This window comes from Notechis scutatus, chromosome 2, assembly GCF_049901735.1.
Source record: "Notechis scutatus isolate UNSWTSFEM ecotype Mainland chromosome 2, rNotScu1.2, whole genome shotgun sequence".
Classification (NCBI taxonomy): Eukaryota; Metazoa; Chordata; class Lepidosauria; order Squamata; family Elapidae; genus Notechis; species Notechis scutatus.
The window spans coordinates 248,251,855-248,279,280 of record NC_142010.1 but is presented as its reverse complement, the minus strand read 5'-3'; the positions used below and the strand labels follow the sequence as shown (position 1 = coordinate 248,279,280).

Sequence of the window (27,426 nt, the reverse complement as noted above, 5' to 3'; positions counted from 1 at the left end):
CTTTCTTGTTCTTATGGCAATACAAGAAAAATCCTGCTTTACGAGTCATTTTTGTTTTTTTTAATGCTTTTTTCCCCTAAAAGTGTGTTTACTTAGCAAGCATGACTGATTATCCTAATCCTGTGTATGAAAAAGCAGATTTCACTATGCAGATCCTTAGCTGAATGATAAATTATACCCAGATTGAAGTTCATATGCAGATTCAGCTAAGCGTTTCTGCACTATCTAGTCCAGGGGTGGGCAAACTTTTTGGCTCGGGGGCCTCATTGACTTTTAAAATTTGACTGACGGGCCTGGTCAGCACAAGATTTTTGCCCCCCTTTTGCCCCCCTTCCCCCTTCTTCTCCTCCTTCCCCTCCACTCGGAGGCCCCCTGAGTCAGGAGTTGCTACCGCCGGCGCGGCTCCGCGCGGCTCCAGTCCCGCGTTGTCTCGGGAAGGGAAAGGCAAAAGGAAGAGCCGCGGCAGTGCTTTGCAACAGCAGCAGCGGCACCGGAGGCTCAGGCTCAGTGGCTCCTGGTTTTGCCTTTCCCTTCCCAAGGCAACGCGGGACTGGAGCAGCGCGAGCTGCGCCAGCGGTAGCAATTCCTGACTCAGGGGGCCTCCGAGGGGAGGGGAAGGAGGAGAAGAAGGGGAAGAGGGCAAAGGGGGCAAATAATCTTGTGCTGGCCGCCCCGACAAGCCGCTCACCACGACGGCGGCTCCCAGCACCCGAGCAACTTCCCAGCAACTTGCGGCTTGCTTTTTCCTCTCAGGCGCTCGCGCCTGGCCCTGAGCCGCATGGTGGAGGAAACCCGGAGCGCCGCCGGGTCGCCTCCTCCAAGCAGCCCGCCCGCCGGGCGGAACCCTTCCGCTCCTTGGTGGGAAGACGCTCCCACCTGCAAACTTTGCCTGTGCAAAGTTTAAGCCTGGAAACCCTGGAAACCCGAGCAACTTCCCAGCAACTTTCGGCTTCCTTTTAACTCGCGGGTGCTCGCGCCTGGCCCCGAGCCGCGCGGGCGAGGGGAAGCCCGGCAGACGGGCGGGCTGCTTGGAGGAGGCGACCCGGTGGCGCTCTGGGCTTCCCCTCCGCCGTGCGGCTTGGGCCAGGCGCGAGCGCCCGCGAGTTAAAGGAAGCCGAAAGTCGCTGGGAAGTTGCTCGGGTTTCCGGACTTCTAGGCTTAAACTTTGCACAGCGCAGCGGAGGAAGCCCGGACGCCGCCGGTCGCTTCCTCCAAGCAGCCCGCCCGCCCGCCTGGGCTTCCCTCCGCCATGCGGCTCGGGGCCAGGCGCGAGCGCCCATGAGGAAAAAGGAAGCCGCAAGTTGCTGGGAAGTTGCTCGGGTGCTGGGAGCAGGCTTTTAAAGTGCCGCCCGAGCAAGACCGCTGAGCCGGGAAACAGGGCACCAGGGCAGGGGCAAGGCTCCACCAGCAGCGGCCTAGCTTTAGGTGGCTCCAAGCAGCCCGCTCAAGCAGCCCGCCCACCGGGCGGAACCCTTTCCGCTCCTTGGCGGGAAGACGCTCCCGCCTGCAAACTTTGCCTTTGCAAAGTTTAAGCCTGAAGCCCGGAAAAAGGGGGATCGGCGGGACTCACCTTCGGAGAGGTCGCACTCAAAGGTGATTTCAAACTCCCAGCTGAGGCCTTTGCAAAGTTCTTTTCTTTCCTACCCGAGAGCGCTCCGCACTGTTTTGCAGCTTTGGGGCCACGCGGCGCAGGGCAATACGATTTTTTTCAGGGGCCCAGCGATTTTTTTCAGGGGTGGGCCGGATTGGACAGACCAACGGCCGGATGTGGCCCGCGGGCCGTAGTTTGCCCACCCCTGATCTAGTCTCATCCTTGTAAAAATCTGTGACTCTGTCTTTTTACTGTCAAAAGGTCGAGTGTGGCAGCCCCTTTCTTGCTGTCTCAGACAATCGGTCAACATAACATTTGCTCTTTGACAAAAGCTTCCAACCTGGGCAGTTCTAACTGCTGCACCTGTAGACAATTGGATTCTTTTTATGATTTAAACAACTACAAAAGGATTTACACGGAGAATGAAAATATGTTTCCTGAACATTATCTTGCTCAGCATTGAAGTAATTGCTTTTGTTTCCACATGATTTTTCTAAAACAACACCACGTGTACAAGACAGAAACGTGAAGATATAAGTGGTCTTGTGTAATTTAGGACCCGACATGAGGTGGATTAGCTTTGATACTTTTTAGTGCACATGGGCTGTATTTTCATTTTGTGTGTGACTAGTTTGATAACTCCTGAGAAACTGTTCTGGAATTTAGATGACTATGAAAATTGATCGTTTCCATTAAATAATTTTTGAGGAAGCTATGTTTAAGAAAAAGAACAGGTGACAGGTAAGTCTATGGAGATTCTCAGTCATCCAGGTCATGGTTGTCCCAAAGGTGCTTTTTCAAGAGGCAACTGGACTTTCTGGTTTTTCTTTGAAGATGTTTTGTTTCTTATCCAAGAAGCTAAGAAGCTAAGCTAAGCTTCTTGGATGAGAAGCAAAACATCTTCAAAGAAAAACCAAAAAGTCCAGTTGCCTCTTGAAAAAGCACCTTTGGAACAGATGACAGATACGTTGCATATTAACCATTGGTAGAGCTCAACTTGCAACCATAACTGAGCTCCGGATTTTTATCATAAGACATTGCAGTTATAAGTTGATTCACATATGACTGGACTCAATTTTACAATGGTTCTTAAAAAAGTCATCAAGCAATTTTTTAAGCACATTGCATGATCATAAATCTGAATCTAGCTTAACCAATGGGTGTTTTTTTACCAGAAAAATGACAAAAAAATGGCAAAACATGATCATGTGACTGAAGATGCTGCAATCAGTCATAAATGCAAGTCAACTGCCAAGTGTCCGAAATACAATCATGTCATTATGGGGATGGTGCAGCAGTCGTAGGTTTGAAGACAGAATGTAAGTAACTTTTGTTGAGCCCAATGCAACTGTGAATAACTGTGAATAACCAATAAATGACTACTTGTAAGTTGAGGATACTTGTGGTTACCAAGTGAACTAAAATAAATCACTAGCACTAAAATGAGATAATATTCCTCATTCAGTAACTGGCTTCAATTAAAACAATCAGCAGCATTCTCTTGACATACTGTTACAAAAACCATAAAGCCACTGTGTTAAATCAGTACATCAACAACTGTTCAGAGCAGAGGTGGTATTCAGCAGGTTGTGACCAGTTCTGGAGAACCAATAGCGGAAATTTTGAGTAATTCAGAGAATCACAAATACCACCTCTGACTGGAGATTTTACAGTATCCTTCCCCTGCCACGCCCACCAAGCCACGCCCACAGAACTGGTAGTTTAAAAATGTGAATCCCACCACTGGTTCAGAGGGAGATATACCTGCAATACGTTGTGTTCCTCTTCTTCTCCTGTTGTAATTTCTATTTCCTCCAATAAATATCTTTGTGCTGTTTTGCTAGATAGGTAAGCAGCAGCCGATTCTGCTAGCGTTGAACCCTTAGCACAATGAGGTGCTATTACACAAGAAAGTAAGGAAGAGAAAATGATGAAATTTCTACGTGAGAAAGGTCTTACAACAGTAATCAATATTATAGATATTAAATCAACGTACTATTTTAACAATCCTACCATGCCAAAAAGAAAATCCTACGTCAAACCACAACCTAAAGAGAAGATGATCCCCACCAATGAACCACAAGACTCCTGCACATGCCTTAAATGCTACAAAAATCTAAAGGATAATGAAAACTCCACCAAATGTTCTCTGTGTAAAAATACACTCATCATGACTGCTTGGGATTACCTGAGCAGATGATTCAATACCTAAAATCATCCAATGAGTTTCCATATTTCTGCAAATCATGCAGACCCAAACTGGATCTGTCTGAAAGAGTTGATACCATCGAAACCATTGAAACATCCCCTACCATCGAAACCATTAAAACATCCCTCAACATCATAGTAGCATCCTGGACGCCGTAAAAGAAAGAATATCCAACCTTGAAAAAAAAGACACAACGCAAAAACCTGAACATCCAATAGCTACAAACCACATCTCTACCAATCAACCACAATCCAATCCAAAACCCAATCCACAAATAAACACAACCCAGACAAATATTGATATCCCAATCCTCATCAGAGAAGCCGTTGAGCGTGAACGAAACGCCCAAACGCCATCTTATTTGGTCTAGAAGACACCAATGTCAATGATGACATCACAACTGTCCGAAACATCATCAGAAATTATCAAGCATCAACCATCTCCGCTGATGAAATACTTGACATTTCCGCATTGACCGAGAGCTCAAAAATAGAGACGGCTCTGTGGCCCCACGCTTGTGCAGGGTCATTTGCAAAAATGAATCAAGCAGACGTAAATTCATTTATACTATAAACTCACTCGCCAAAACCAACACCAACCATAAGAACCTCCGTTGCCGCCCTGACCTAACCATACAGCAACGTGCCCGCTCCCGTGTACTCCGCATCGAACTCAAAACCGTCTAGACAATGGAGAGAAGGACCTGTACATTGACTACCATGCTGACTGTATCAAAAGTAAGCCACGCAACCCAATACTCAGCTTTTACCCTCAACCACAACCCTACCTCAACCCATCCACCATCACCCAAGACTAGGCACGCACGCCCCCAACTACCTCAATTCCAACTACTGCCGGCCTTAAATGCAAACTACTCAATGCAAGAAGCCTCGTGAATAAAATACCTGAATTTCTCTTCCTCCTAAATATGGCTAACTTCGACATTATATTTGTCTGTGAAACATGGCTCAATGCATCTCTCCCGACTCCATTACCACAGTAAGAGACTATCATGTTTACAGATCAGATCGTGAAAATCGTCGAGGAGGTGGTGTTGCTATATTCTATAAAAATCCTTACATCTAAAAATATCCAAGTTACCCAGGAGCTTGCCCTTCCTGAAACCATCATCTGTGAACTATCCTCAAATATCACAATTCGATTCTTACTATGTTACAGAGCACCTGATTATGACATCGAACATGTAAACAAGCTAAATACATTACTAACATGGGCTGCATCCTGCCCATACCCTTTTATCCTTCTTGGTGATTTCAATCTACCTCATATTAACTGGACCCTAAATGATTGTACAACTGAAATCATACACACAACCTTCTACAATGCTATTACAAATCTGGGACTGGAACAACTAGTAATCAACAACACTAGACTAAACAACTGCCTCGATCTCATCTTCTGCAACAGTTTGAACCTAATTTACGGAATACAAACTAAAGAACCCTTTTCCAGTAGTGACCACAATATGATCGACTTTTGTCTCAACATACATCCACACAAAAATCACCACAATGATGTAATCCCCTATTGTAACTTCAAAAAGGCAACTATGATCTTATAGACAACGATCTCTCATCCCTTGATTGGCAATCTCTATTCACTGGATGCAATACCGTTGAAGACCATTATAACATATTTTTACTTGAAGTCAAAAGAGTCATCAAACTATATGTTCCAACAACAACTCCCAAAACAAAACAAAAAGCAGATTACCCATATCAATAAGGAAACTTCAATCCAAAAAGAGATCACTCTGGCGGAAAAACAAATCTGGTCACGTTGCCAATTTCAAAAACCGATACAAAAATTTATGCCACCAGATAAAGACTGAATGCACCAATTATCACATTAAACAAGAGGAAAACCTTCTAAGCACCAATTCCACCCGAGCTTTTTACAATTTTGTAAACAACAAACTAAAAGACTCAAGGTCCATCCCTCCCTTGATAGGACCTGATGGTAAAGACTGCAACGACGACACCATTAAAGCCAACATCTTTAACACATTCTTCGGCTCAGTATTTGTAAACAGCAATGGATCATGCCCAGTATTTCCTAGCCGTACCACAGATAACAACAATGATCTAATACATATCGATTTCACAGAAGACAATGTCGAAAAATCACTACGCAATCTAAAACCATCTCCATCTATTGGACCGGATGGAATATGTGCCTACTTCTTAAGAAAGCTATCCACTGCCATAGCCAAACCTCTAAGCATAATCTTTGAAAAATCTTTCAGGACCAGCTCCTTGCCTAATCTATGGTCACAAGCCACAGTCATCCCCATCTTCAAAAAGGGAGACCCAAGCCTAGTTGAAAATTACAGGCCAATCTCCTTATGCTGCGTCACCTGTAAAGTCATGGAATCAATTATTAACCAATCCATCATCCTCCACTTAGAGTCAAACAACCTACTCTCCAATAAACAATTTGGTTTCAGAAAAAACTATCCTGTAATCTGCAACTCTTACACTGCAAAAACATATGGACGACACAACTCGACCAGGGCAAAGCAATTGACGCAATCTACATAGACTTCTGTAAAGCCTTTGATTCAGTGGTACACGACAAACTACTCCTAAAAATAAAATCCTATGGTATCTCTGGACAACTGAATAACTGGATAGAAGCATTCCTGTCAAACAGACAACAAATGGTCAAAATCGGGAGCGTTCTATCAAATCCAGTACCTGTCAATAGTGGTGTCCCCAGGGCAGTGTTCTAGGACCAACTCTCTTCATACTCTACATAAACGACCTCTGTGATCATATTAAGAGCAATTGCGTTCTCTTCGCTGATGATGTAAAGCTGTTCAATACCACAGACAATACTGCTACCTTACAAAAGACCTTGACTATGTATCTGAATGGTCAAACAAATGGCAACTCCAAATCTCAACAAATAAATGCTCTGTCTTACATATTGGCAAAAAAATCAGAAAATAAAATACAAGCTGAATAGTCAAGATCTTGTTGATGACCCAAGCTCTGTAAAGGACCTTGGAATACTCACCTCTAATGATCTAAGTGCTAGAGCCCACTGCAACTACATAGCCAAAAAGGCATTAAGAGTTGTTAACCTAATCCTACGTAGTTTTTCTCTGGTAATATCACACTACTAACCAGAGCATACAAAACATTTGCTAGACCAATACTCGAATACAGTTCATCAGTCTGGAACCCTCATTACGTATCTGATATTAGCACAATTGAGAAAGTCCAGAAATATTTCACAAGAAGAGTTCTCCACTCTTCTACTCGTTGTAGAATACCTTATGCCACCAGACTTGAAATTCTAAAACTAGAAAACCTTGAATTACGCCTGCCTTCGGTCTGACCTAAGCATGGTATATAAAATCATACATTGCAATGTCCTATCTGTCAATGAATACTTCAGCTTCAACCATAACAACACAAGAGCACACAATAGATACAAACTCAAAGTAAACCGCACCAAACTTGATTGCAGGAAATACGACTTCAGCAATAGAGTGGTCAATGTCTGGAATACTCTACCCGACTCTATAGTCTCTTCCCAAACCCCAAAAACTTTAACCTTAGACTGTCTACTATTGACCTCACCCCTTTCCTAAGAGGTCTGTAGGGGCGTGCATAAGCGCACCATCGTGCCCACCGTCCCTGTCCTATTGTTTCTCTTATTCTTTATTTTTCTTATATGTACCCATTTCATGTATTCACAACTATGTATACACTTATACTTATTATCTTGTAAACAATTGGCAAATCAAATAAATAAATAAATAAAATAAATAAATACATTATCTCCAAATCGACTTCAATTCAAAATTAGCTGTTATTAACATGGAATTAGACACCTCTGTGGCAATGAAGCTGGTGAGATTAGATGGATTAACTGTGTTGTGTGTGTGTGTGTGTGTGTGTGTGTATGCGTATGTTTTTTTTGTATGAATTGTGCCTCTAGAACACAATCACACAATTGCAGGTGCTATTTTGACTTTTTTTTAATATAGCCTATGAACATCTTTGGCTGGGAAATAAATTACAAAATACACTTTGAGTAGGATGGGTGGTTCAGAAATGTGAAAAGTAAATAAATTAGAGAGACTAATGTGATGGGATTAAAAAAAATTACTACCATTTCTGTGGGCGTGGCTTGGTGGGTGTGGCAGGGGAAGGATACTGTAAAATCTCCCTTCCCTTCCCACCCCACTAACCTGCTTTTCAGCTCCGTTCTCCTGTGCAGGGCAGCAAAAGAAGACCCAGCCAATCAGCTGGGACTCAATGGATGGCAGAGAATAGATGGGGGTGCGGCCAGTCAGAGATGGTATTTGCCGGTTCTCCGAACTACTCAAACTTTCCACTACCAGTTCTCCAGAACTGGTCAGAACCTGCTGAATACCACCACTGATCAGGCTAGAAAGACAAAGTAGGCTGATATGATGTATGATATGTTCCTTTCTAAGTCTGGCTTTTCCTTAAATCAGCCATCCCCATTCTGGATTCTTGTAGATGTGTGGCCTATAACTCCCATCACCCTCTGGGACAGAGGGTGAGGCATTTTTGCAGGAACTGTCAACTAGTTCTGGTTGAGAAAGGCTCAGTTCTCAGTGCTTAATCCAATTACCACATACACAATGTTATGAAAGTGCAACATCAATGTTATGCCATTGTTTTCTAAGAAACAGCACTTACTTGCCCATGGGGGAATGGTATGAAAATCTGGGGCACAAAGAGGTTTCTTTTCACTGATATTCTTCCCATCCTTGGACTGCAATTCCGGGGATTTCTCAGGCTTCTAGGAAAATTGGAGAAAGATCTGATTTGAATAAATACGATTAGGTCTGGAAAGATAACAAAAATATTGTGAGCAGACTTTTAAACACGTGAAAGGCATTGTGATGTACACAGTGGCACAGGCTAGGCTAGGCTAGGCTAGGCTAAAATAGCATGAGGTAATTTGTGGTTCAGTATGTGAGAGAACTCAGACATTGTATTAAATAATGTGCAGGAGGACCTTATTATTAGGCTATAATATAATTTATTTGTTTTGGAACAGCGTGTTACGTGAATACACAACTGCAGTTTGTTTAACCTGTTCTTAAGGTTCAGTCTGTTGCATGAACTAAAGCAGTAAGTGGCAATCCCATGATCTCACATACGGTAGTGAGAGATGGGTACATTCCCATCCTGTCTTTAATAAAGCAAGTTAGTGTGACTTTTTAAAAAATAAATATCTTGCAATATTATATACGACAAGTGGAAATTTTCTTTAGAATATTTGATCCAGATTTTATCAACAGTAAATAGATTCTGGTGCTTTTTGATTCCACATTTATTATTTATTTTGCTTACTAGAATAAAACATATCTAATATAAATGTTTGTGCATTGAATAGATAGCCCATATTGCTTTAAATATAGATTGAGGACTAAAATGACCAGAATCCTGTTATCTTTTAAGCTAAATATCTGGGGTAAAAACAAAAGTTGTCATTATTACCGTGTTTCTCATATAATAAGGCCGGGTCTTTTTTTTTTTTTTTTTTGAGCCCCGAAAAAATGGCTAGGATGTCTTTTCGGGGGTGAATTAATTTCTTCCCCCCCCCCCTGCGCACCCTCGACTAGGGCACCCCGCAGGCAGCTACGCCTCACCACCACCAGCCACTCCTAATGGCCAATCATGGCGGAGTGTGGAGGGCTCCCTACCCCCACCAAGCGCTTTTGCTGCAGACCCAGGTCAGCAGGCAGGCGGCAGGGATGTCCGCTGGCAGCGTTTCAGTTGCTTCTCAGGCCTCCATAGCTTCCACGGTTCCCGCCAGTGCTGGCGCCTCTCTCGCCAGCGCCGTCTCCAACAACAGCACCTGAGTCGCTCTCGCTTTTCCCCCGTCCCCGTAACAACAGGAAAAAAAACATTTTGAGGTACCTGGGAGCGCTGCGCGCTGCGTTTTGGTTTAATCCCAAGCGGCTGGGTGGGCGTGAGAAGAGTCGAGCGAGCGTCTCTGCTGCTGCTACCCTTGGTGCTCCAGCCTTGGGCTCTGTAAGTTTCCAAAAGTCCCGGTGCGCAGCCCATTCCTGCATTCCAAGCATGCCCAGGCCGAGCTGCAGCTGTCCCTCTCTTGCCAGCGCCGTCTCCAATAACGGCGGCAGCAGCGGCGGGAACCGTGGAAGTTATGGAGGCGGCTCCTCCACCCGAGAAGCGGCTGAAACGCTTCCATGGTTTCTGCCGCTGCCGCTGCTGTTGTTGGAGACGATGCTGGCGAGAGAGGGACAGCTGCAGCTCGGCCTGGGTGTGCTTGGAATGCAGGAATGGGCTGCGCACCGGGACTTTTGGAAACTTGCAGAGCCCGAGGCTGGAGCACCAAGGGTAGCAGCAGCAGAGATGCTCGCTCGGCTCTTCTCACGCCCACCCAACCACTTCGGATTAAACCAAAATGCAGCGCGCGATGCTCCCAGGTACCTCAAAATGTTTGTTTTTCCTGGTGTTACGGGGATGGGGGAAAAGCGGGAGCGACTCAGACGCTGTTGTTGGAGACGGCGCTGGCGAGAGAGGCACCAGCACCAGTGGGAACCGTGGAAGCTATGGAGGCCTGAGAAGTGGCTGAAACACTGCCGGCAGACATCCATGCTGACACCACCCACCGGGTCTGCAGCAAAGGCGCTTGGTGGGGGTAGGGAGCCCTCCGTGCTCCGCCATGATCGGCTGTTAGGAGAGGCTGATGGCGAGGCGTAGCTGCCCACAGGGCACTCCTAATGGCAAGTTCCCCCCCGCCTTCCCCTCCAAATTTTGCATGTTTTAAAATAGGCCTAAATTTGGGGGGAGGGGCTTAATTTCATTTTATGCCTAGAAAACATGCTGGGTCTTCCTATTGGGGGGGGGGCGTATTGTTGGAGAAACACGGTAGCTGTGTTTAGATGGATGTTCTTGACTACGTATACCAAGATCCTAGTTAATCTTCCTAAACTTTTCAATGTTATTGTTGTTGTTGTTAGTTGCAAAACGGTGTCCAACCCATCACAACCCCATGGACAATGTTCCTCCAGGCCTTCCTGTCCTCTACTATCTTCTGGAGTTATTCAACTATTCAATACTATGGTCTAAAATGCACGGGTCAGAAGCAACATTAATGTCTTACTTAATACAGCATAGGATCTTTGTGCCAAATTGGGTAAGGGGACGGTATATGGTTCCAACACTTATTCCCAGATTCATAAATTCTCATTTAATTGGAAGAAGCCATGAAGTAACACATTTATCAGCTCTCTGGATACACTTGGCTATTCTCAATTATTCACATACTTTACATGGCATCTAGAAATGTGCATATCCAATAATGTATTTTTAGGATGTTGAGAATAAAAGCATTTTAACCATGTTGTATTAGATGATCCTGAATTTGTAATGCAAATACTTTCCAGTTATAGAATTACTTAATGGATGAATGGTGTGCCATTTCTTGCAGTTCTATTGGTTGGAAACACGAATTGAATTACACTGACTTTTCAGCACCTAATGGGACTTATTGACCACAAGGGGGCAATAGACTGTAGATAAAAAATTAAGGAAGTACCCTGTGCCCCTTTCCATCCCTTTGTTGTTCTTTAAATTGCTAATCCGAAGGCACCTCATTCTGCCATTCCTCCTCCCCTACACACACACATTTAGTTGTATAGAATGCTCTTTGATTTTTCTCATGGCTGAATATAGTTGGCTAGATGCTAGGCTTTGCCGATCCTTAAGCTAAATATTACAAATAAACATTATTACTGTTACCAAAAAACCCCCCTGCTTTACTAAGGGTTGAGGGGTCCTTTTCTCACAGATGTTTCATTACCAAAACTGGATTAAGATCATCACTCATGTTATCTAGTTTGGGTAATGAGACATCTGCAAGAAAACAACCAAGTTTAGAAAGCACCAAGGACCCCTAATTTCAAATATTCTCCTCTGTCAGTATCACTAAGGATTGCCCAGGTGAGATTCCCATTCTTGGAGATCTTGCAAGCAGTCACAGAACATTTCAGCTTCAAACAATGTTGAAGATATTATTTGTTTAATAGCAACAGGTGTGCAGAAAATAGCTGAAATATTTAATGGGTGGGATTGGGCTATTACCTGCTGATTGGTGTAGCTGAAGTGATTATTCATAAATTTTTGAAATATCAACTTTATTATTGGATCAAGTGCTGTTTAGACAGTATACTAGAATAAAATGCTTTTTGCAGCCTAGGAGAGAGCCAAACTCGTAAGTTTTAAACTGATAATTTATTGTCACAAAGAGTATTGCAAATATTATGAAATATATGTCTGAAATGTCTGAAGTGAGAAAAGTCCCTCTTTAACTGTTATTTCCTGATCATCTAGATTTGAATTTAACAATGGGAAATGCAAATGACTATAACCTTCTTCAAACTTAAATTCATTAACAAATTCATTAGTATTAAAGCATTCATTAATACTTACCAAAACTCTTTCTACTATATTTTCTCCAAATACAAAGTTAGAATGTTCACTTTCTGAAACAGTCCTGTCTTTGGCTAATCGATTGCTTGAATTAAAAAAAAAGGGAATATGTATTTGTTTACTTACTTAATTACAACAGTATGTACGCTGCTCAAAACCAAGGCTCTAAATGGCTAATAAAATATTATGAACAGTGACGATAGATGAGAGACAAAGATAGACAAAGAGACAATCAGACACCAGCCACTGTCTCTCCCAGGGTTATTTTTGATCTCATTTCAACCTGCACATTCTATTTTGTAACCTTGAGCTGCCATTCTTATTTATAGTAAGATCAGTTTATTCTATCCTTTACCTTGTAAACCTGTTATTAGAATATAGAATAACAGAGTTGGAAGGGACCTTGGAGGTCTTCTAGCCCAACCCCCTGCTTAGGCAGGAAACCCTATACCACTTCAGACAAATGGTTATCCAATCTCTTCTTTAAAACTTCCAGTGTTGGAGCATTTGCAACCTCTGGAGGCAAGTTGTTCCACTGATTAATTGTTCCAACTGTCAGGAAATTTCTCCTTAGTTCTAAGTTGCTTCTCTCCTTGATTAGTTTGAAAAGAGCCTTCCTTCCTTCCTTCCTTCCTTCCTTCCTTCCTTCCTTCCTTCCTTCCTTCCTTCCTTCCTCCCTCACTCACTCACTCACTCACGAAAAAAGTTCATAAAATTCTCTCTATAATAATTCTATTAAATGTTGAAGACTTGACCTTTTGTTCTTTATGGTGGCATCCTTCTGAAATTTCCTTGCCTCTACTTCAAAATCTGAAAGTATGCCTCACTTTTCCAGGTTGTAAAGAGGCAAACTCAAATTACATTTCAGAATAATTGAAAAGGTTGACCAAATGGCTGAATATTTCTTTCTTTCGATCATCATCATTTAAATAGATTTCAATTAACTTACTGCATTGTGCTAGAGCTTGAAATCTGTAGTGGGCAAGGAATCTTTTTGGAGACATCAATCCATGCATAGGTATCTTCAGACATCTAAAAACAATTCATTAAATCAAATTTCTTTCACATGCACTCTAAAACACACCGATTGAGATAACTTCCCCACCTCTTTTATTCTATCCATTACAGCAGTAGCTTCCAGAAGTAAGAAACCTGTATTGTAAGTACCCAAATTTGCCCTCTTCGTGGGAACTATTTTTCCCCAAAAAAACAGAAAAACAATTTTGTTCGATTTGGCTAGCACATTTGCCTAAAAAGGCTTTGAAACATCCCAAAGGTGCTTTTCAACAGGCAGCTGGACTTTCTTGTTTTTTTTCCCTTGAAAATGTTTTGCTTCTTATCCAAGAAGCTTCTTTAGTTCTTGGATGAGAGTCAACACTTTTTCAAGGAAAAAAAAAAACCAAGGAAGTCCAGCTGCTTGTTGAAAAGTACCTTCGGGATATTTCAAAGCCTTATGTGAACTGGATGCTTTATGGCTGCAACAATAAGAACATGTACTCTTGATGGTGCATTATATTTTACCTGATTGTCTGTTTCATGATTCTCCTCTAGAAATTTTTCATCAGTTCTCTTCTTTTCTATTCTGTATTTAGTCACTTGTGGCAGCTGCAGTCTGGCAGGCCTTAAAACCTCTCTTTGTCTGTTGCTTGTTGGAAGATCTTGAAAAATAAAATGGAAAAAGAATTTTAACTCATGCTATTCTTTCCTGACAACAATCTTCTTATACTTGGGTTTCTTAAGAGTTGCTCTTCCAAGTGAAAAATAGAATTTTGTGATTGCTACAGTGCCTGGATATCCCTATTATTATTCTTCCTCAAGGACCAAGGCAGCTAGATTTCCCTCAGGTTTAGCAAATATTTTACAGTTCTCATTTCCCCTGCACCATTTTAAATCTTTTCTCTTTGAAGGTGTAAATAGGTAGAAGTGACGTACCTGCTTAAATCAAGTCATATGACACACGTCCACATGGATGTTTAAACACTGAACTTTCACACGTCACATATCAGAATCACCTACCTGCCGCTCAGTCTAAGACTTGCACACAAGGACATAGTTTTTGATAAGCTAGTTTTATGGCAGATATCTGAAAAGCTATAATTGGAATAGAAAACCAACAGCTGGAAGCTCTAAGATTCAAATCATACCCAGAATAGTCACAAAGTTGAAACTTTACATCTCTTTCTTCTGATGGTTTGTGACAGATCAAGAGCTGGTTGTTCCTCTGTAGGAAGAGTGACTGGTAGCAGCATTCACCACAGAAACAAAATGCTCCTTCTGATCAAAGCAACATCATTGCATCTCAAGCCTTATACATGTGCTGTACAGTAGGCCTATGATTGTAATTGATCCCACAATTTTGGTCATAAATCATGATGGTAGTAAACCAGGCCAGCATTTGGCCATATCTGATTCTATGACCTTTTTTGTGCAGGTTGTAATGCAGAGGTGGTATTCAGCAGGTTCTGACCAGTTCTGGAGAACCGGTAGTAGAAATTTTGAGGAGTTTGGAGAACCAGCAACTACCACCTCTAACTGGCCCCATCCCCATCTATTCTTTACCACCTGAGTCCCAGCTGATTGGCTGGGCCTTGTTTTGTCGCCCTGCACAGGAGAATGGAGCTGGAAAGCAGGTTAGTGGAGTGGGGAGGGAATGGGATCTTGCAGTAACCTTCCCCGAGGAGTGGGGTGGGAATGGAGATTTTATAGTATCCTTCTCCTGCCATGCCCACCAAGCCACATCATGCTCACAAGCCACGCCCACAGAATCGGTAGTAAAACTTTTTGAATCCCACCACTGTTATAAGGCCACAATTGTTAAGGGAATCCATTGTTTGCTATGGGGCAGATTATGAGGCAGAGGTAAACCCCAGCTTCTGAGAAAAACTTTGTAAATTACAGTCATGTGACTAATGGGGCCCTGCCAACGGCTATAAATGCAGGCCAATTACCAAAGCATCTCAAGTGCATGACTGGTCAGGGGGATCGTGGAACTTCAAATCTGGGTTGTAAATCACTTTTTTGGGGGCTACACCCAGTGGTGGGATTCAACCGGTTCACACTGATTCAGGCAAACTGGTTGTTAAATTACCACCACCGCCCTGCTATCAAAGTGGATCCTGGGACTGTGCTATGCTGCAATGGAGAAAAGGGCAACAGAGCAGCTGACATGAGGGAAGGAGAAGGCCATTTTCCCTCTTTCTTCTCCCTGCTCCTCCTCCTCCCCTCGTGCCAGCCCCTCCGTTTCCCATTTCTCCATTGCAACGCAGCAGGATCCACTTTGAAAGCGGGAGGGGAGGAGGGAATTTAACAACCACTTCACCCAGGGTCAGGTTGGCTGTTGCGGGAGGCTCGTCCTGCATGTGCTGGAGGATAGGGATGGCCACGCCTCCCACAACAGCCAACCTGACCCTGGGGGAACCAGTTGTTAAATTATTTGAATTCCACCACTGGCTATACCAAGGGTCTTCAAATGTGGCCAGTTTAAGAGTTGTGGACTTCAACTCCCAGAATTCCTTCACTAACATGACTGGAGGAGGAATTCTGGGAGTTGAAGTCCATAAGTCTTAAAGCTGTCAAGTTTGAAGACCCCTGGGCTACATCATAACTTTGAACTGTCGTAAGCAAAGGACTAACCGATAAGGTCAAACTCATCCAAAAGAGGTAGAGTGTTCAGTACAGCACAATAGTACAACACTACCTGATGAAAAGAAACAGAGCTGTGTCAGTCACTGATTGATACAGTATCTATACCAATTTTCCTCAATCTTTTACCTTTTCTATTTCCTTCTCTACCAGCTTTTACACACCAAATGGGGGATAAGATTGCTATATTTAAATAATTCTCCATACCTTGTTCTGTTGCTTTCACATCAATACAATCTTCTGATACGCCCGAAGTCATGAATACATTGTTCTTCTTTACTATAAAAAAAAGGTTTTCCAAAATGTTCAACAAAATTTGTGTTCTTTTCCCCCCCAGATGTTACATTATACCCAGCTTTACCACCTTAAGCTTTTGCAAGACTTTTAATGTTCTTTTTTCAAGAACAGCGTCTAGTCCACTTAAACTCATCAAAGCTCTCTTACAGAGATAATTGATAATGAAGGGATCATCAGCCTGAAGGTACAGACTAGCCCTTTGCAAAATATATATTTTTTGAGCCAGCAAGCTGGTGGGGATAACAGAGGACAAGGAAGCTGGAGCTGACCAGGAGGATTTGTGATATAATAACTTATTTTATTTTAGTAGGATACCTCATTTTTTGTCAGAACAATAAAGTGGCACAATAATGAAATTAATTTGAATGAGCCTAATTTGAGAAGGGGGGAGAAGAAGAAGAAGAAGAAGAAGAAGAAGAAGAAGAAGAAGAAGAAGAAGAAGAAGAAGAAGAAGAAGAAGAAGAAGAAGAAGAAGAAGAAGAAGAAGAAGAAGAAGAAGAAGAAGAAGAAGAAGAAGAAGAGGAGAGGAGGAGGAGGAGGAGGAGGAGGAGGAGGAGGAGGAGGAGGAGGAGGAGGAGGAGGAGGAGGAGGAGGAGGAGGAGGAGGAGGAAGAAGAAGAAGAAGAAGAAGAAGAAGAAGAAGAAGAAGAAGAAGAAGAAGAAGAAGAAGAAGAAGAAGAAGAAGAAGGAAGAGGAGGAGGAGGAGGAGGAAGAAGAAGAAGAAGAGAGGAGGAGGAGGAGGAGGAGGAGGAAGAAGAAGGAGGAGGAGGAGGAGGAGGAGGAGGAGGAGGAGGAGAAGAAGAAGAAGAAGAAGAAGAAGAAGAAGAAGAAGAAGAAGAAGAAGAAGAAGAAGAAGAAGAAGAAGAAGAAGAAGAAGAAGAAAGGGATGGAAAGAAAATAAAGAAAAAAGGAAGAAACAACATATATGTTTACATATCAATTTTATGTATTCAGTTTCTAGATCAACATTTAACTTACCTGGTTGAGAAGGTGGAAATGATGGAATGATGATAAAGGATGATTTTCTTACTTGTTTCTTGGAACATACAGTGGGTTTTTTTTCCCCAGTAGCATTTTACATTTCATACCATCATAATTTATTTATAGTTGAATGCTGACGTAGTTATACCGGTACTTATTTTCGCTAACAAGTAAGATAGGCTTCGGTATTTTATTATTCATATAATCTCCCCCTTACTGTCATTCTGCTATCATTTATTTCAAGCCAATTTTTTTTAAATGGTTAGAAATAAAAGCATGGCATTCGGGACTTCAGGGATGTAACATTTGAAACCAAATTTTGGAAAAACTGCACTTGCCAATGTAAATGGAACGTAAACAAATGATTAAGGGAGAAGCCATACCTCTATAGGACTCCAACTCGGAGGACTGAAAAGAAGAATATGAAGCTCTTGCACGTTTTCTGGATCCACTGGGAACTAAGGGCAAAAACAAAACAAAACAGAACACATGATAATAATATCAAATTCCAGCAAATCCCAGTAATATACAAGTAGTCTTCAACTTACAAGCATTTGTTTAGCGACTGTTTGAAATTACAACACTGAAAAAAATGACTTACAACTGGTCCTTGCCCTTACGACCATGGCAGCATCCCCATGGCCACGTGATCAAAATTCACACCCTTGGCAACTGGCATGTATGTACGATGGTTGCAGCACCCAATGGATCATGGTAATCTCCATTTGTGACCTTCCCAAATGGCGTCTGACAAGTAAAATCAATGGGGGAAGATGGATTCACTTAACAACTGCATGATTTGCTTAACGGCAACCCTGATTTTCTTGACCTCTATGGCAAAAAAGATCATAAAAACAAGCATGACTTGCTCAGCAACAGAAAGAATCCGTGGGGTGTGAAGACTGGTTGTAAGTCATCTTTTTCAGGACTGTTGTAACTTTGAAGGTCCCTAAATGAATGGTGGCAAGATGAAGTCTACCTGTATTTGGATTCTGAGGTTCAAGAGTTCTAACCTCCTACCCTTTCCACAAGTTTGCCAAGGAAGATTTCTGAACAAAAATCATGTTTACCGTTTTCAGTCTTGTGCACTGGATCTTCTGCAGGCCTCTGAACAAAAAGAAGGATTGGTTAAATCTTAAGTGAAAAGTTGTAGATGTCAACAGTTGGTTTTTTTTTTTAATTAGATAAGGTGGACATTCAGACTGTCCAACTCCTTTTGCCAAGCTTGTCATTGATCTCTTGACCAGGAGTGGGATTCAACCGGTGTTATTACCAGTTCGGTGACTACATTTTGTGCGCGCATGTATGCTTCGTGCGCACCAGTGGTGGTATTCAACTGGTTTGCACCGGATTGGGTGAACTGGTAGCAAGAATTTGGTGTGGGTCGCCAAACCGGTAGTAAGTTCTAGCTGGCCATGCCCCCGATCCGATCTCCCTCCCACCCGATGCTCGCTTACCCGCTTGCCTGACATTCACCTAAGGTATTTCTTTCTTTTTTTCCCTCCCGACAATCAGCTGTGCATAGATCAGCTATGTTGGGATTCCTCTTGCTGAGGCCCAGGAAGGCAAAAAATGGAGGGAGGAGCTCAGCCCCCCGTCCATTTTTTGCCTTCCAGAGCCCCAGAGGAGCCTTAGGGGAGCAAAAATGCCCGCTCCAGAGGCTCCTCTGAGGCTAGGAAGCTCCCAAAACGGAGCTTGAAGAGGTGTTGCGCGCCCCTCCCATGCTCTGTTTTTTTCCTTCCTGAGCCTCAGAAGAGCTTTAGGGGAGTAAAAATGCCCCCCAGAGGCTCCTTTGAGGCTAGAAAGATGGGTGGGGGCAGCAAAAAAGCAAAAAAAAAAGCCACACCCACCCAGTCACATGGCCATACCCACCAAGCCACGCCCACAGAACCGGTAGTAAAAACATTTGAATCCCACCATTGGCTCGCATGCGCGCTAGACGCACGCTGTGTGTAAAAAAACTTAAGCTGTGCCGCCCAGACAGCTGAAAAGCGCTGCATGCAGGTGCGCAGTGTTTGAAAAGCCTCTTTTTTCCTGCTTTTTCAACCTCAGCTGTGCCGCGCAAAGCAGCTGAGGTTGAAAAAGCAGGAAATAAAGGGCAGATAAGAGCCCGGGCAGGCGGATGGGCCAAACAGCAGTAAGCACAGAACCAGTTCGGTGTCTGCTACTCTTCAGAGCTACCAATTCTATGGAGCCAGGCGGAACCGGTAGTATCCCACCCCTGTTCTTGACCCAGCATAACTAAACCAGTTTTCCAGGCAAGAAACAATTTGTTTATATAAGTCTAATTATTGCAAAAAGAGAGTGAAGTCAAAGAAAGGAATTACTGTATTTTTCCCTCCATAAGACACAGTTCCCCCCCTGCCAAAAGTGGGTGGAAATGACTGTCCGTCTTATGGAGCGAATATTGTGTCACAGACCAGGCTGCAGCAGCGGGGTCCTTTTACAGAGCGGGTTGGTGTGCTGGTGACAGGCAGCAGCGGCAAATGGCAGCAGTGATCCCTGCTGGAACAGCTGGTCGGCGGTATTCCGGGAGGCCAATCCAATCGCTGATCAGCTGATCAGCGCCAAAGGCTCCTGCATTCCCCAGCGGAGGCAGCAGAAGCGGGATATTTTTTTTTCTTGTTTTCCTCCTCTAAACCTAGATGTGTCTTATAGTGTGAAAAATATGGTAGTTGAGGGCTGTCAGCACAAATTTGCAAGTGCCTTTTTTAGTGGCTCAAATCCATAGCTTTCTCTTCCTGCTTTTTCATGAAGTAATAATCTTTGCACAGGGGTGGCTTCAAAAATTTTAGCAAAGGGTTCTCTGCCCAGTTGCTGGATAGGTGTGGCCATGGTGGGCGTGGCCTAGTCAGCCTCCTGCATGATGGCAGGGGGGGCGTTTTGCCCTCCCCGGGCTCCGGAGACTTTCCTCGAGCTTCCAGCAGGGCAAAAGCAGCCTCCCTGGGCTCCGCAGGCTCCCTGGAAACCAGAAACGGGCCGATTTCCAGCCTTCCCAAACTTCCAGGAGGCCCATTTTTCACCCTCCCCGAGCCTCCATGTGTGCCCTGCACTTACCTGCATCCAAAATGGACTGCATGGGGACTCCTGGGAGGGGCGAGGTGAGGTGAGCAGGGCCAGCCAGGAGCTGAATTTGGGGTTTTTCCAAACTGCACAGAATCCCAAACCCCTACAAACCTTCAGCAGCCACCCCTGTCTTTGCACAACACTTGGGAGTCATGAATCCAAGCCATCATTGAGCCTTTGCACAGTGTGCTTGTTGAGTGTTTATATTCTATGTGGCTGTCTATATCATTCAAAGTTTTGGAAAGTACACTGGAGATTATGGCAGATTCCCCTATTGTTTAGATATATAGGCTTCAGCTCCCCTAATTCCTAGTTAGTAAGGCTAGGCCGGAAGTTGAATGGATGGTACCTCCTGTGGAAGACAGTGCCACCATTTTTGGCTCCTCTTGAGCCAAAAAGAGCAACAGTTCACCACACACACAACAAATTTCATTAATCTTATTGCTAATTACATAATATTAATTATGAATGTTTGTTTTCCATTCATACCAAGCATTCAGTGAAAACTTCTTTCTGACTGCACCTGAGTTAGTGTGACGTGAACTGGAAGGAGCTCAATTTAAATATTATTCTGAATTCAATTAAAGGAGAAAGAGCAATCAAACCTGTTGATACTTCATGCTTATGCAGAACAACATGGGGGGAAGCGGGAATCTATGTACGTACAAACATGGACCTAAATAGAACATCACATTAATCCATGTTTTCCCAATCACACTACCATAAATAGTTTGTGTATACAGACGATTCACTAAGATAAGATAAGATAAGATAAGATAAGATAAGATAGATAAGATAAGATAAGATAAGATAAGATAAGATAAGATAAGTCAATTAGTATTTCTCTTTCTGAAGATACTGTTTCTATGCAGACTGTCAAGATCCCAATTGACGAACCGAACCAAGCAGACTTGAAACTTTCCGGTCTCTTTCTACTAAACTTTATCAAATACATCATATTGGCACAAATTGAAAGCAAAACCAACTCTAATTAATCCCCATGATTTTTGCATAGAATCAATTTTCCTTCCCCTCATTAGTTCGTGTCACATTGTTCAATTAGCACTCCCAATCAGTGGCGGAATTCAAAATATTTTACTACTGGTTCTGTGGGTGCATGCAGAGCATTCTAAAATGGGCAATTTTAAGCATGAAAACTTACCTTACTGTCAGCGCTGGTGAGTAAAACAGCTGAGGCGCGGCAATCCACTCTGCCATGCCTATCAGCTGAGCTACAAAGACAGGAAATACAGGACAGCAAAGAGTGGGGGTGTGTGGGCAGGGCCAACTGCTACCAGATTGCTAGAACCGGTGTGAACCGACAGCATACCACCACTGGTCCCCATATTGTTTTAGCAGCAGTAAAACCTTTAGCCTTAGTAACCCAGATGGCTGAACGACCTTGGTTCCCACAGAAATGGATTCTTGTCATTGTTTGCTGGCTGGAACTGGCATTCCACAGGTAGCTCCCCTTCTCCACAGTCTGTATGGCAACTGAGAAGCGGCAACAGTTGAAATCAACACAATTCCGCTTTGAAGTTGACACAGACATTCAAATAAATTGGCAATCCCACTTCACCCACTATGTGGATCCACGTAGGCTGAGTAAATTATCTTAAACAAATGCCAGAAGGATTGGAGGAGTTTCAGTTCTCACCTTGCAAGGTCGCTCCTTCTTGAAGACAAACATGGGCTGTGCAATCACTGAAATGTCTGGAAGTAGAACAGAAAATCCCAACATGAAATCATGTAGACCAGTTTGTTGACTGCAGATTTCTATTGTTTTCCTCTTTTCTCTTGAAAAAAGCAATTATTTGGTCTTCAAAATCACATTGTTTTCAAATCTGCAGGGGTCACCTTTTCTATTTAGGGTTGCAGATACAGCAATAACAATAGTAGTTAGATTTATAAACCGCTTCATGGTGCTTTACAGCCCTCTCTAAGAGGCTTACAGAGTCAGCATATTGCCCCCAACAACCTGGGTCCTCATTTTACCCATCTTGGAAGGACAGAAGGCTGAGTCAACCTTGAGCCAATGAGGATTGATCCCATGACAGTCAGCAGAATTAGCCTGCAATACTGCACTCTAACCACTGTGCCACCACTACACTTATTGAAAATGTAGAATTTTCTAAATAATTCAGATGATGTGTACAAAAACGCATATGTGATTCAGCTACAGACTTCTAACTTGAGAAAATATGAACACAGAATTCCACTATGCCCTAGAACCTGAGAATATAGTTATTGCTGCTCCTAGTTTCAGACTGCAAGTGTGTTCCACAGACAGACTGTAATTAGGTACAATCATTTTTTATTATTACATGTACTTTCTATATGTCAGAAAGTATTGCTCTCATAGATTAGGCAAAATCTATCCCATTTGTCTAAAATTAACACTATATTGTTTGTTTGTTTAATTGATTTCCTCCCTTTCCTCTAGTGCAGGGGTCGCCAACCTTTTGGACCTCAGGGACCACCAAACTCATAATTTTAAATCCCAGGGACTACTAACCGGTTCTGTGGGCATGGCCTAATTTGTTGGTGTGGCTTGGTGGTCATGTGACTGGCTGGGCATGGCTTGTATGTAAATATTATAAATATTTATATAAATATTGAATTTTTTATAAAAAAAATCAAAATCAGGCAAAGCAGGCAGGCAGATTGAGTTGCTCACAGAATCACAGATTCATTCAGAAATCTATCTATCTGCCGTTGGCTTGCTCAGCCTGTCACATAAAATTTGCTTGCAAGCAAATTCACAAAATTAACTCAACACACCATGTATATAAATATTGAATTTTTTATTAAAAAAGAGCAACTTTTACTCAAAATCAGGCAAAGCAGGCAGGCAGATTGAGTTGCTCACAGAATCATTTGGTGATCTATCTATCTGCCATCGGCTAGCTCAGTCTCTCAAATTTGCTTGCTGTGAGTCTGCACTGAATAACAGAACCTTCAGTCCTAAAGAAGGTTCGGCTGTGCTTAAAAGCAGAGCTGAAGATCTAAAGACTAGCTAGAAAGCAAGAAATCTGACCATTTCCTGCTTCCTAGCTAATGTAAATCACCCGGCACAGCAGAACAGATGATGGTCAGAAAAAGGAAAAATAGCAATTTTAGCAGGCAAGTTTGCCGGGTAAGGAGTGAGTGGGTGGGGAGTGTTCCTACGGGCCATGTGGATGGCACAACCTTGTGTTTCTGCGCAGCCTGGATTAATTGCTTTGAGGGATGCTCTGGGGGTGGGATTTCTCTGTGGCCCACCAAAATTTTCTCACGGCCCACCAGTAGGCCGTGGCCCACAGTTGGCAACCGCTGCTCTAGTGCATGGGTATCAAACTGCAGTCTGTGGGCCGGATGTGTCACGCACAGGCCAAGCCCACCCCAGCTCCATGAAGAGAAAAAATGTCATGAAATGTTCAGCAGGTTCTGATCAGTTCAGTATTCAGCAGGTTCTGATCAGTTCTGGAGAACCAGTAGCAGAAATTTTGAGTAGTTTGGAGAACCAGCAAATACCCCCTCTGACTGGAGATTTTACAGTATCCTTCCCCTGCCACGACCACCAACCACACCCACAGAACTGGTAGTAAAAATTTTTGAATCCCACCACTGGATACATTACATGACAACATGATGAGTTTGACATCCATGCTCTAGTGGCCAGGTGTCAAACTCATGATGTCATATTGTTGCCATGTGATATATCATGACTTTTTCCCCCTTCGCTAAACCGGGGGTGGGGGTGGTCAGCATCCGGCCTACGGGCTGTGAGATTGGCACCCCTGGTTCATTTTATTCTCCACTCAATTTTTCCCTCAGACACCCCATGGACTGAGAGAGAGGCATGCCCAAAGGCCCCTACTGAGATTTCATGGATGAGTTTGGACTGCTTCAGGTTCTCCCTGGTCTTAGTCCAACATTTTCACTAGTAAAGGCATCCCTCTCTTTCAGTAGAGACTAAAATATCCAGTGAACCATTGACTGTTCATCTTGAAAGCAAAGGATTATTATTTGACATTTACTAGAAGTAATGTTAGTGTGAAAATCCAATAGAGATCATGTGTAATCATAAATCATTTTTAAAAGGCCATGCTGTTTGCTTGTACACAGGACTCAATTTATAAGAACATAATAAAATATTTATCCCAAATTATTAATAATTATAGCCTTGAACTGCAGAAACATGGGCAGAATTCTATTCCTTCAGGGAGTTATTGAAAACTGAATTGCATATTTAAAGAACAACAGATTAAGCTAGCTCACAAAGCTATAATTTGGGCCCAGTTTGAATCATCCCACAAGACTCGAATAACACGTCTGAGTATACCTCAAGGAAAACATATGAACATATTAACTGATTCATCACACTTATATTTAAGATATTTATAGATAACTTGGGCTTAATTGGTACATTTAGTAAAGCTGGAATATTCAGAAACCCTTCCCAAGTGTAAAAATGGCACTTTACAGGATACTCTTTGTGTGTGAGCATATATATAAACACATGAATAGTGTGGGACACCCTTTGAATGGTGTGGGAGTAGAATGGATTTCCAGAGAAAAAACTGCAGGCTACAGAAACTAGGAGCACTACTCAGGTGACCCTGAGGACACAGGTAAACCTCCAAGTGCTTCAATGACCCTCTAAAACAGAGGTGTCAAACTCACATCGTCATGGTGGTGTCACGTGACATATTGGGACTTTCCCCCCTTTGCTAAACTGGATATGGGCATGGCCAGCACGTGACGCATCCAGCCCATGGGCCAGGACTTTGACAGCCCTACTCTAAAAGGATGCAAATGACCAGCTGTCTGCAAGAAATATTTTATTTATTTAATTTATTTGATTTGTCAGTTGCTTACAAAATAATAGGTATAAGTATAAACATGAGTAAGAATACAGAAAATAGGTACGATTAAATGGGGACAATAGGACAGGGATGGGAGGCACAATGTTGCACTTATGCACGCCCCTTACATACGTCTTAGGAATGGGGTGAGGTCAATAGTGGATAGTTTGAGGTTAAAGGAGTGGAGGTTTGAGGATGTAAGTACAGAGTAAGGTAGTGCATTCCAGGCATTGACCACTCTGTTGCTGAAGTTGTACTTTCTGCAATCAAGTTTGGAGCGGTTAACATTGAGTTTGTATCTGTTGTGTGCTCTTGTATTGTTGTGGTTGAAGTTGAAGTAATCATTGACTGGTAAGACATTGTACCGGATAATTTTGTGTACTACGCTTAAGTCCAACCGTAGGCGACGTAGTTCAAGATTGTCCAAGCCCAAAATTTCAAGTCTGGTGAAATAGGGTATTCTGTTGCAAGCAGAGGAGTGTAGTAGGCTTCTCGTGAAATATTTCTGGACTCGCTCAATTGTATTAATGTCCAATATACAGTGCAGATTCCAGACAGATGAGCTGTATTCGACTCTTGGTCTAGCAAAGGTTTTGTATGCCCTAGTTAGCAATTCAATATTTCCAGAGGAGAAGCTTTGTAAGATTAGATTTACAACTCTTAACCCCCACTATCCTGTCAGAGCTGAAGAAACTTCTTGGATGAGAAGTGAAACGTCTTCAAAGAAAAAACAAGAAAATCCAGTTGCCTCCTGAAAAAAGCACCTTTGGGACAACCATGACCTGGATGACTGAGAATCTCTACAGACTTAAACACATGAATGTACATTTCTTCCAAAACTATAAAAAGATCATAATTACATATGATCTTTAGAGATCTCTATAGATTCTCCTATACTATACAAATATTTCAAGTTCTCATCCAAAGGTGGGTAAAAATGTATAGAACTGATGGAACAATCCTAGGAAAAAAATTATATAAGGGAGGAAACTGTTGGGCGCCCTGTCATTGTATCAATCAAAAGTATGACACTTTTCTGCATGATTTCAGATGAAATATGGCATTTTCTGGGGGAGGGGGGACATCATTCCCCCAAAAGTTGTATCTGGAAGCATCTTTAATATCAGAAGCTGAACATCATATCAATTCTCAACACAGTACAGGATCTACTACAGCACTTCTGGAAAATAAACTTCCAACTCTATTTCAAGGCCTCTAGTGAAGGAGAACCAGTCCTGCCATATTGGCAGCCTGTTCCCTTGGCTGGCAGTTTGTATAATCAGAGAATTCTTCCTGAAGGGCAATCTGAACTTTCTTCTTTGTAATTTTTATCTCCTGGTTCAAATCCTGCCCTCTAGGGCAATAGAGATTAAGTGCATTCCCGCTTCTCAAGAACAGCCTTTCAGATATTTACCTAACAGAATAACAGAGTTGGAAGGGTCTTCTAGCCTAACCCCCTGCTGAGGCAGAGGCCCGATGCCAATGCTATTTCAGACATGCGTCTGTCCAGCCTCTTCTTAAAAACCTCCAGTGATGAAGCACCCACAGCTTCTGAAGGCAAAGCTGTTCCACTAGTTAATTGTTCTCACTGTTAAGAAGTTTCTCCTTAGTTCCAGGTTGAATCTCTCCTTGGTTAGTTTCCATCCCTTGTTTCTTCTCTTGCCTTCTAGTGCTTTGGCAAATAGGTTGAAGACTGGTTACATATCTCCATTCAGTCACGTTTTTTGCAAGCTGAATGTACTTCGATTCTTTAACTGTTTTACTTAGGATTTCCAGGATCCTTCTCCATCTTAGTAAATCTCATCTTAATTTGCTCCTTTGTCTCTTTTCAACTAATCTATAAATGTAGTTACAACATTAAAAAAATTAGTACCGTGTTTCTCAGAAAATAAGGCCGGGCCCTCAAAAAAACGGCTAGGCCCTCTTTTTGGGGGTGACTTAATTTCTCCCCCTCCCGCACACCCTCGCCTAGAGCGTCCTGCGGGCAGCCATGCCTTGCCACCAGCCACTCTTAACGGCTGATCATGGAGGAGCGCGGAGGGCTCCCTACCCCCGCCTTTCTTGCCAGCACCATCTCCAACAACAGCGGCAGCAGCGGCAGGAATCATGGAAGCTACGGAGGCGGTTCCCCCACCCGAGAAGTGGCTGAAACGCTGCTGGTGGAGGAATGCACAGCACTCCAAACGCGGCAGGGGCACGGGCAGAAAGGAAAGCAACGGCGGCGGAGGAAGCAGCAGTGGTGGGCACCGAAGTTCTCACGATGTAAAGTGCCCCGCTGAGGCTAACATCCACGCCGCCGCTGCCCGCCCACTGACCCGGCCTGCAA

The 27,426-nt window shown here is 43.1% G+C and overlaps 1 protein-coding gene across 2 annotated transcripts in view; it reads right to left on the bottom strand.

The window, feature by feature from the left end:
- Positions 1 to 27,426, bottom strand: part of RANBP3L (RAN binding protein 3 like) — a 66,885-nt gene that overhangs the window by 19,038 nt on the left and 20,421 nt on the right. For both annotated transcript variants that reach the window (XM_087958514.1, XM_087958513.1), the window contains exons 2-10: positions 21,911 to 21,966; positions 18,258 to 18,294; positions 17,571 to 17,645; positions 16,118 to 16,189; positions 13,790 to 13,926; positions 13,218 to 13,300; positions 12,269 to 12,353; positions 8,501 to 8,603; positions 3,356 to 3,489 (exon numbers count right to left, since the gene is read on the bottom strand). In XM_087958514.1, coding sequence (XP_087814640.1) covers positions 3,356 to 3,489; positions 8,501 to 8,603; positions 12,269 to 12,353; positions 13,218 to 13,300; positions 13,790 to 13,926; positions 16,118 to 16,189; positions 17,571 to 17,645; positions 18,258 to 18,294; positions 21,911 to 21,966 — 782 coding nt within the window. The remainder of the gene's footprint in view (positions 1 to 3,355; positions 3,490 to 8,500; positions 8,604 to 12,268; positions 12,354 to 13,217; positions 13,301 to 13,789; positions 13,927 to 16,117; positions 16,190 to 17,570; positions 17,646 to 18,257; positions 18,295 to 21,910; positions 21,967 to 27,426) is intronic.